At 39.5% G+C, this 11,057-nt stretch overlaps 1 protein-coding gene and 1 long non-coding RNA gene across 4 annotated transcripts in view; both read right to left on the bottom strand.

Moving 5' to 3' along the window:
- Window positions 1-1,057: 1,057 nt before the first annotated feature.
- On the bottom strand, window positions 1,058-4,503 carry LOC310718851. The gene is made up of 3 exons (XR_014531296.1): window positions 4,200-4,503; window positions 2,295-2,699; window positions 1,058-2,212 (listed from the first exon to the last, which is right to left on the bottom strand). It is a non-coding gene; the product is annotated as an uncharacterized lncRNA (long non-coding RNA).
- A 1,102-nt stretch (window positions 4,504-5,605) lies between these two features.
- plxnb2a.1 (plexin b2a, tandem duplicate 1) overlaps window positions 5,606-11,057 on the bottom strand; it is a 71,029-nt gene continuing 65,577 nt past the window's right edge. For all 3 annotated transcript variants that reach the window (XM_083527848.1, XM_083527850.1, XM_083527849.1), the window contains 7 exons: window positions 10,823-10,974; window positions 10,251-10,411; window positions 8,796-8,943; window positions 8,606-8,670; window positions 8,390-8,465; window positions 8,144-8,218; window positions 5,606-7,256 (listed from right to left, as the gene is read on the bottom strand). In XM_083527848.1, coding sequence (XP_083383974.1) covers window positions 7,152-7,256; window positions 8,144-8,218; window positions 8,390-8,465; window positions 8,606-8,670; window positions 8,796-8,943; window positions 10,251-10,411; window positions 10,823-10,974 — 782 coding nt within the window. In that variant the 3' untranslated portion in view covers window positions 5,606-7,151. The remainder of the gene's footprint in view (window positions 7,257-8,143; window positions 8,219-8,389; window positions 8,466-8,605; window positions 8,671-8,795; window positions 8,944-10,250; window positions 10,412-10,822; window positions 10,975-11,057) is intronic.

Genomic DNA, 11,057 nt, shown 5'->3' with positions numbered 1-11,057 from the left:
ATATTATATTATTTTATATATTATTATTATTTTATATTTTATATTATTTTATATATTATTAATATTATTTTACATATTATTATATTTATATTTATATATTTTATATATTAATATTATTTTATATATATTAATATTATTTTACATATTATATTATTTTATATATTATTATTATTTTATATTTATATATTATTAATATTATTTTACATATTATATTATTTTATATATTATTATTATTTTATATTTTATATTATTTTTATATATTATTAATATTATTTTATATTTTGTATTATTTTATATATTATTAATATTATTTTACATATTATATTATTTTATATATTATTATTATTTTATATTTTATATTATTTTATATATTATTAATATTATTTTACATATTATTATTATTTTATATTTTATATTATTTTATATATTATATTATTTTATATATTATTAATATTATTTTACATATTATATTATTTTATATATTATTATTATTTTATATTTTATATATTATTAATATTATTTTACATATTATATTATTTTATATATTATTATTATTTTATATTTTATATATTATTAATATTATTTTACATATTATATTATTTTATATATTATTATTATTTTATATTTTATATTATTTTATATATTATTAATATTATTTTACATATTATATTATTTTATATATTATTATTATTTTATATTTTATATTATTTTATATATTATTAATATTATTTTATATATTATATTATTTTATATATTATATTATTTTATATATTATTAATATTATTTTATATATTATTTTATATTTTATATTATTTTATATATTATTTAACCAAGCAGGAATTTTATTTCAAATTTAACTGTAAACTGTTCAAATGTTGATCACAAATATTAATAATAAAAAACAGCATTAATAAAAATCAGGTGTTCATCAGGTACACACACGTTTGGTGTTTGTGAATAAAACAGTGAAGCTGCAGAAGGAAATTTGACGTATTAAATTGATGTCAGCAAAATCATCATGATTATGGATTACTGATTAATGGACTATGAAGCCAAAAGTATTGGGACACCCGACTTTTACACTTTAAATGTGTTTTTTTTTTTTTTTCCCCATCCACATTTTTAACACAAATTTGGAGACAATTGGACTTCATCTACACTTCAGCTAAACCAGCTCTAACATGGCGTGAAGTGGAAGATCTCCTTTGCTCCTCTACTTTACTAACACCACTTGCAGCCGAATGAATCTCCACAAATCTCCACAAAATCTAGTGGAACATCTTCCCAGAAGAGTGGAGCTCATTATAACAGCAGATGGAGACTAAATATGAGCTCTTATGTTCAGGTGTCCACAGACTTTTGGCCTTATAGTGTAGTGAGTTTGAGTGATGTAGAGTTTAGATGAGGTACAGTAAAGCAGTATAAATCAGAGGTTAACTTCCTGTAACTTCCTGTAATGATTTTTGCTTCTAATTTCATCTATTGATAACTTGGAGAAGTGTCTGATTTATTGGTATGTGTTTTGGTAATACAGTCAGAGCTCAGCGTTTAGCAGTGATGCTAACGCTTGCTAACGCTTGGTGACTGAAGAACTGTACCTGAGAGGATCTGTATGTTACAGCACAGACTATCTACAGGTCTGATTATATTACTGAGGGAACAAACAGAGCCAAAACACACAGATAATAAAAATCACAGCGTCGCCTCTGAGCTGAGGAGACCAGAAACACCCACACCTTCCAATTATACACTCTGTTCCTGTTTTCACCTTGTCTCACTTTTCCTTCTCTCACCCTCAAACACACGGTCAAGAGTTTCACAGCGTCTCGAGGTGGACGTGTGACCTGGAGATTAAATGAGTCAGCAGTTTCCTACTTTTTACACTCACTCATCACAAATAGACAGAACATCCTCCATGGTCACATGACCCCTAAACTTCCAAAGAAATCTTTCAGACCTGCTCCGAGTCCTGAGACTGATAAGAACCCACAGGTGATTGGATTTGGATTACTAGGGGAAAAAATCAGCTTCATCCAACACGGCATTTCAGTGTGACCTTTGACTTGATGTGGCGTAATCCTATTTTAGCTCACTGAAGGTAGAGAGAGAAGACTGCATGCCTCAGGGATTCTGTCCTGATCAGCAGTTTAGTGATCGTCTTTTTCTTAGCAATGTCACGAAACAGTCACGTGATGTCATGAAAACGACCGTCCTGTATGCAGAAGAGATCATACAAATGCTGATTAATGACGTTTCATTCATTAATTCATTCATTTATTAATTAATTAACTGACCTGTGCATGTGCCAGTGATGGTATCATCATCATCATCATCATCATCATCAATCTGTTGTAGAAAAAGGACTAGAAATGTTCATTATTAACCACAGAGACAAATCCAAGTGAATAATATGAATGAATTCACACATTCTTCATGGAATCAGCATGTGGTTCTAATTAGTGCAACACCTCCTCCACGAGGTCAACATGCTCTCACTGTCCTTGTGCAGACATTAGGTGTCCACCACGAAGACGCTTTACTGCTGAAAGCAAAGGAATTAAATAATGTGGTGGAAATCCAGACCTTTATGAGCGGATGGAGTCGGGGCTGGATTTACATTACTGAGGTCAGCAGGTAAGCCAACGTACACTCCTCCATAATTCTTCCTCTTCTCGTCTTCTCGACAGGCATTCTCAGTCCTGATAGCACACACACACACACACACACACACACACACACACACACACACACACACAGGGGACAATTTGGAAATGGCAATTAGCCAACAAAGCATGCGTCCTGAACCTGAGCACCGAGAGGAAACCTCGAGAGCACTGAGAGAAACCCTCAGTCCCAGAGGTGAGTCCTGAAGCTCTGTCTCACTGTGCTCCTGATTATATTATCAGGAATATAAAATCTAGAATTTTTCAGTAAACTGACACAGAGACCTGCACAGCGATCATTCTGCAGAAATCAGCAGCCTGACTGCACAAACTGCACACAGAGAGAGTTCATGCAAACCGTATCTGCTGGATGAAATCTTGAGTCCTCGTTCAGCTGGTGATTAGAGATGAGGGCAAGTGGCTGATGATTTGATGGGACTTGTTTTTGAACGTCACTTCGTTAAAGCGTTCTGCCCTCCCACTGAGACGTGTGATTGGCTGCTGTCTGGTGGATCTGCAAGCGTTGCATGCCATGAACTCTAAGAGCCCTATTAAACCTGAAGACAAGCGAAGTGTGTGTGAGCCTGATTCTTGGAACCGTTTAGAGGATAAAAGCCTGGGTTCTCTCCCCCACTGCTTGAAGCTGAAGTGCTGAGTTGATTGACATGCAGTTCCAGGTAGCCTGAGGACCAACCGAGTTAAGTGGTTTCTAAAACGTTCTCCCACCTCCTTACCCTGCTTTTTCATAATATCTGATGGAAAGATTTTGAGGGTGGGATGAGGAGCCAAAACAGACCCTGACTACAGCCTGTGTGTGAATTACTTACTCGCATTTGGAAGCTTCAGGTTGACTTGCGGAGATTAAAAAAAAAAACACAACGTCAATTTTTTGAACAAAACAACAGTGAGGAGACGTGAAGTTCAGAGGGGTGTCATGAAAACATGCAAACTAATTACATATTTCTGAAGATTATAGAGAGCTGAAAGGAGAAACTGATGGCAGGTGACGGTGTAGTATTGTGTAGTATTGTGTAGTGTAGTGTGGTGTAGCATTGTGTAGAATAGTGTGTGTAGGACGTGTCGTCAGGGAGATTTGGCCTCTTGGCGAATACATCACATAAACTCCACCATTCACATGATATGAACTTGACTGTGAGTCATCATGTAGAAGCTCAGCGTGTGAGTGTGTGTGTGTGTGTGTGTGTGTGTGTTTGGGAAGAGGATAAAGTAAACACACTGATTGCTGTGTCCCACTTAATTATGATTAGTTTTATCAGGTCACATGCACGTAGTGTCACATGATGTGCTGATAAGGTTCTTCTTGAGTTGAGATGAAACCTTAAAGTGAACCTTGTAAATGACGTCACCACATCAAAGATCACGTCTGAATAAACATTATATTCTTCCACGTGTAGAGTGACGTCTAGGCAGCAGGACTACAGAACATGGATTCAGAAATGTGTTAAATTCATAATGTTCTGTGTGTATACAGACTGAAACACACACACACACACACACACACACACACACACACACACACACACGAGTTATATACACTTACCTTCAGCTGTACTGGCTGCAGAAGAATTTCCACATTCCATCTCTTGGAACGTGCACAATAAATAATTAAAACTGTAGAGCAAGAAATTGGGAGACTGTGAGAAGATGAAGGGATTAAAAAAAAAGATACAAGGATGGAGGGATATGTGTGTGGATGTGAAGAGAGAAAATGAGTGATGAAGAGGAGAAGGACAATGCTGAGATTGCCTCTGAGCTGCTGTGACTTACAATTCCCTCCAGTCTCAGACAGACAGAGAGAGAGAGAGAGAGAGAGAGAATGAGGGAGGGGGGAAGAGAGAGAGAAGAGAGAGAGGGGAAGAGCTGTAGGTGTTGGAGATGTTCCTCCACCTTGTCCTCGTTGTCAAGGTAAACGAGTTTCAGATTCATTGTGTGACTTTAATAAGCTGCAATTATACACACAGTCATTGGATTAAAAAACAGACTTGTGGCCAGCAGATGTTTTTATTACAGGATTGTGAGAAGATCAAAACATTAAATATGAGCTGCAGTAATTAATACTTTAAACATCCATGTGATCCACCTGGACCAGAAAACCTGTGATGCAACCGGTGTCCATCCACTGTTTATCTTCCCTGTGTTCATGACTAAATATCTTTTGAAAGGACAGAACTGATCTCAGGTCAGCACACACACACACTCTGTGGTCGGTAGTATTGGGTCACCTAACTTCACAGCCATATGTGGTTCTTCTCCAATCCCAGATCCCACAAACTTGGAGGCACGCCGTCTTCAGATGGAGGAACATGAAATTTTCCCTTCACTTGAACTAGGAGACCCAAACCTGTTCCAGCATGACAATGCTCCTGTGCACAAAGCCAGCTCCATGAAGATCTGATTTGCTTCACAAATCCAGTGGAATATCTTCACAGAAATGTTGAGGTTATTTATAACAGCAAATGGGGACTACAAATAGAAGATTTACCATTAAAAAAAAAAACATACAGAAATCGTCCATATACTGTCTCATACGCCTTTGGACTTTCTATTCATGAGGAACATGAAGTGCCATGAAAACCCTCCAAACATGTTCATCCAACCAACTGGACCTTTACAGATGATCTCACCCTCCTCTAATAGAGTACAGCAAATATTTTCTTCACCTTCTACCTGAAAGTTACCTTTCTTTTGTCGCACGTTTCCATGGTAACCACCTCATCATTTCCTCCCTGCTGTAACTCCACAACATGCAGATCAGAAGATCGTGTGGTTTTTCCGAAACTGCACACGTCGAGATCAGGGTTCCGTCTGGATACTGAACACACACTTCAGCTATTTTGGGTCTGTTGTTTATATTTTCTCACGTGCCTCCTCATTCTTCCCAAACATTTTAGATACAAATGCATTAAAGGAGACAAAATAAAGACCACAAAAAAACATACTTTTAATATATTTTTTCTTCAACATCATACACACATTTACCAGCATCAAGTAAACCATAGTGGCACCTCAGTTCAGTGGCACAGAACACAGACGGGATATTGTACAAAAATCAGAGCCATAGCAGGTTTTATTTCAGCTTCAATCACCACATGATTATAATTATTACTGTTTTCATTAAGGCACATTCTGGTCATGAAAGGCAGAAAAAAAGCTTCACGACATGGCAACACACTCATTAGGAATGTAACAGGAAGTGGAGGAAAAGAAAAAGAAACAGAAACAGTGAATGTCCTCCTGTACTATAAAAATACATTTATATTATTAGTGTGATTTGACGTGTGTAGTTCATGACGTGATTGAATCAGGGAACAAGTCAAATATAGTACCACCTTTAAAGGGAAAGAAAGAAACTCATTCATCATCATCTACTATCTTCATTCAGACATTAAAAACCCGACTGGAATGCGGTGTGTGAAATCTCTCCGACATGCTCATCTCGAGAAAATAAACAGAAAACTCGACAGAACTGCACAGTTTTCACGCCGGTCACAAAGACCTTATAGTCAACAAAACATTTCATATGATCACTGAATTCACACCAGAGCAGGTCGGGGAAAAAACTGATAACATTCAAAAGTCCCTGACACAATCGAAGGCCAAAGTGATTTCCTCTCAATTTTCAGACAACACAAAACAACTTCTACCTGACCGTCACGTGTCACACGTCTGTGGTTCAGAATACAAAAGCCGAGGGGGAAAGCGTGTGCTGCGAGACACGAATTAAAAACGGTGGTGCTTTAAAACATATGAGAATCTGATTACTAAAAAGTGGCACTTCAGATGCTGAGCAGCTGTCATAAAAAAAAAACAAAAAAAAAATCAATCAAACATATAAAATACTTTTAAGCGATTATGAAGTGACGTGACGACGTCATCCCGAAACATAAAAAACAAAACCGAGAGCACGTCTTTCTGTATAAAACACCCCTCGTCTTTCTCACACCGCACGAAACACACTGAAGCAAGTGCACTAGCTGTGAAGGCATCACTCCGTGCAGACAGAAATGCTGAACCACGAGACGACTATAGCAATGCAAATTCTACAAGAAGTGACCTCAATGACCTCAAGCTGGAAACATAGTGGCTACGAAACCGAAATGATAATAAAATCCTTTCTGTGTAAAAATATATACATATAATACTATTCTTTTAATTACATCTGCACAGGGAAAGAATGAATGGGATGATTACTGGGGCTGTGGAACGGACGCTAATTCTTATCAGAGTGGTCAGAGACGAGCTGGGACGCACCCGTACCATGAAGGGGCCTCGTTTCAGCTGTAATCAGTCTTTATTTTTTGCGTGGCCCAACTCGTTCAGGAACTTCTGCTGCATACTGAGGAAAAGAAACGAGTGAGGAGAATGTGAAAGGCTGCACAAGTCCTCAGGAGCTTTTCATTCAAACAGGTTCTTTTATCTCGAGAAGACAATGAGGTTTGTTGGTGATGATGTTCGGAGCTCTGGACACTAAAGATCAGTGACTTTGTTCTCGAGCGCGGCTGCGATCTGCTGCAGTCTGAGGGTCAGCTGCTTGCTCTGAGCTGCCGGGTCGTCCTCTAACGACGAGATGATCTGTGAAACAAAAGAGAGAGATAAACACCCCTGTGTTTAAATGAAAGGTGGGATATAGGGGTTTATATCGAGGTTTAACATAATACCATTCTGATTGGTCAGATTCTGAAAATCAGCTATCGAATACAAAGTAAATGTTAACGCGCTCATTCTGATATTGTTGCTATAGTAACAGCTCAGACACAACGACTTATATGCATTAATAATTACATTTTACACCATGTGGCAGAAGCCTTCATCCAGAGCAACTTACATTTAACTCATTCATACGACTGAGCAGCTGAGGGTTAAGGACCTTGGACAGGGGTCCAGGAGTGGCAGCTTGGATCATGACCTTCAGATCCAATCTATAATGACTTAACCACTAAGATACTGTACCACCTCCACTATACTAAGGTACCTGTATATTAGATACTTATTCTGTGTTTTCTGCCACAGGAAGATTATTTATCAATTTTGGAAGGAGTCTCCAGTGTCACTAACAGGTAGATCACATTTTGAGACCTTGTAAGGACCTGCGTTTTCATTGTAAGATGATAAGCTGCATTTGTTGGTCTTATTAACTTTGTGTGTGTGTGTGTGTGTGTGTGTGTGTGTGTGTGAGAGAGAGAGAGAGCGAGAGAGGGGGGGGAGGGGATCTGGAGATTGAACGAGTGTATATAGCGCTATAATAACACTCATACTAGGTATGAAGTTGTTGCTCTATAAATCTACATTACTCTAAAAATGGCTGAATTCAAAAAATAAATACTTGTACATTTATTAAATACAATACACAGTAATATACGCGAAATAAAACACTTCTGGAAAACATTTTAGGGTGGAAACCACCTGCCCCAAGCCCTGATTATTATCAGCTGAATTGTGTAGAATGGAATGAAACTTACTCCATCGTAGTATTTGCTGGCGTACTGGTACAGCTGGTGCAGAGCCACCTGGGTGTTCAGCTTATCTGTGTGGGACTGAACCAAGAGCGATGGGTGAGTGTTGGAGACTCTCTGTGACACACACACACACACACACACACACACACACACACACACACACACACACACACACACACACACACACACACACACACACACACACACACACACACACACACACACACACACACACACACACACACTCACCCGTGAGACTTCAGCCAGGTGTGTGTTCATGTCTTGGTCACTCACTGGAACCATGTGACGGATACCTTTGTAATAACTGCAGACAGACAGACAGACAGACAGACAGACAGACAGACAGACAGACAGACAGACAGACAGACAGACGTCTATGGATTAACAGACAGAAAGGTTTATCAGCAGGTTCTTCACAACACACTAAAGGAGGAGCACACTCACTCTTCAACCATCTTCTTATAGGTAGGAATCTCCTTGGCATAGAGAAGTTTGTTGCTTGGAGATTCCTAAAGAACGTGAGAGAAAGAGGTAATGAGAAACACTGAACTGTCAAAGAAAATCTACCAGCACAGAAATGCCACATGTTCAGCTCCACTTCTGCAGTAAACGTGTCCCTGCGTGTGATTCTCACCGGGGTGAGCTTGTGCTCGGTCTTCGTGCAGGCGTCCATGAAGGTCTGGGCGATAACCGACAGGGAGGCGTCCACCACCTCGGTTACGTGCACATCAAAGATGAAGTGGGGGTTTTTCAGGATATTAACCCAGAATCTCAGGGGCAAACTGTGCATGCACACACACACACACACACACACACACACACACACACACACACACACACACACACACACACACACACACACACACACACACACACACACACACACACACACACACACACACACACACACACACACACACACAAATTTATAATAAAATTGTACAAAACCATACCTCTGCTTTTCCTCAGTTTCCCTCTGGGTGCTATAATATTATACATTATACATGTTTTGCTCACAAAATTTCAGTGCCATTTTCCAGCCCATTTCTCACAATCTGCACCAACACAGAGTGAAGATTCTCCTTTTCATTCAGAAGCATCACTGAGGCAGCCAGATCTATTTAATCATCTACACCTGCTTCTACACTGACGTAAGACAAGTGGACACGAGAGAGATTTCACCTGTCAGTATGAATAAACTTACTGGAGCCGCATGGTATAAATATTCCACAGCCCTTTCTGATTAAATATAAGGCTGGGTTTAAGGTCAGGAAGTTTTACAAGACTGGTTTAGAGAGTCAGGGTTTAGAGAGCCTGGGTTTTAGAGAGTCTGGGTTTTTAGAGAGTCTGGGTTTTAGAGAGCCTGGGTTTTTAGAGAGCCTGGGTTTTTAGAGAGTCTGGGTTTTTAGAGAGCCTGGGTTTTTAGAGAGCCTGGGTTTTTAGAGAGTCTGGGTTTTTAGAGAGCCTGGGTTTTTAGAGAGCCTGGGTTTTTAGAGAGTCTGGGTTTTACAGAGCCTGGGTTTCAGAGAGCCTGGGTTTCAGAGAGCCTGGGTTTCAGAGAGCCTGGGTTTCAGAGAGCCTGGGTTTCAGAGAGCCTGGGTTTTACAAGAGCCTGGGTTTTACAAGAGCCTGGGTTTTACAACCGCCTGGGTTTTACAACCGCCTGGGTTTTACAGAGCCTGGGTTTTACAGAGCCTGGGTTTCAGAGAGCCTGGGTTTCAGAGAGCCTGGGTTTCAGAGAGCCTGGGTTTTACAAGAGCCTGGGTTTTACAAGAGCCTGGGTTTTACAAGAGCCTGGGTTTTACAACCGCCTGGGTTTTACAACCGCCTGGGTTTTACAGAGCCTGGGTTTTACAGAGCCTGGGTTTCAGAGAGCCTGGGTTTCAGAGAGCCTGGGTTTCAGAGAGCCTGGGTTTCAGAGAGCCTTGGTTTCAGAGAGCCTTGGTTTCAGAGAGCCTGGGTTTCAGATAGATGTTAGATGTTGGTGCCGTGTTGGTGCTCATTGGTCAGAAGATCAGAGTGGAAGGGAGGATAATGTTTAGAACAGAAACAGTGGGTCAGTGTGACATTGTGAATGCTGTTTTAGAACCTGTTGGTCTTCCATATGTGAATAGTTTCTTCATCAACGTTGTCATGTTTGTCTGCTTGTTCATCCAGGAAGTCAAAGAAGTACTTAACAGCTGGAGGAACTCCAGCCCCCGAACACAACACGCTGCGGAAGAAATCATCAACAAACTTCTGCAACGTGCCCTGTAACACACACACACACACACACACACACACACGCACACACACACACACACAATATTTCATCAGTCTGATTCACCGCCTCTCAGACGCTGCAATTTATAAAGACTGTTTCCGCACCAACACAATATGAGAATGATTGACGCTGTGATTTCACGTCTAGAACGTCTTCAGTTTATTATCTACAGCGTTTCCATTCACATCCAGATTATTCCTGTATCTGAACGCGATTATAAACTACAATTTGTTGTTGAATCATTAAGTACCATAGGTGTTAATACGAGTCCTGTGTGGCCTCAACCACAGAATTTGCATGTTCCAATTCACCCCGACTCCACAATCAAGTTTATTTTATTTCTATAACGCTTTACACAACAGACATCGACTCAAAGCAGCACTACGTAGTACTTTTACCTTCATGGACAGCAGTCTGGTTAGGTAGATTTCAGTGATGGTTTTGATGGGAGCCTTGTCCTTCATGCTGCCCCTCTTGGACTTTACTTCATCCAGCTCATCTGCTGGCCGAACCAGGTGGAACACTCTCTCATCCTCCAGCAACGCACTTCCTGAAAAGCCAACAAGCACAACTTTAGTTTACACACGCAAGGATACGTACAAATAACCTTCCTGCACACAAAAAACATTTAGT

The sequence above is a fragment of the Silurus aristotelis genome, assembly GCF_946808225.1.
Source record: "Silurus aristotelis genome assembly, chromosome: 24".
In the NCBI taxonomy this organism is placed as follows: Eukaryota; Metazoa; Chordata; class Actinopteri; order Siluriformes; family Siluridae; genus Silurus; species Silurus aristotelis.
Note: the sequence above shows the minus strand (reverse complement) of the source record. Positions and strands in the feature narration are given on the sequence as shown.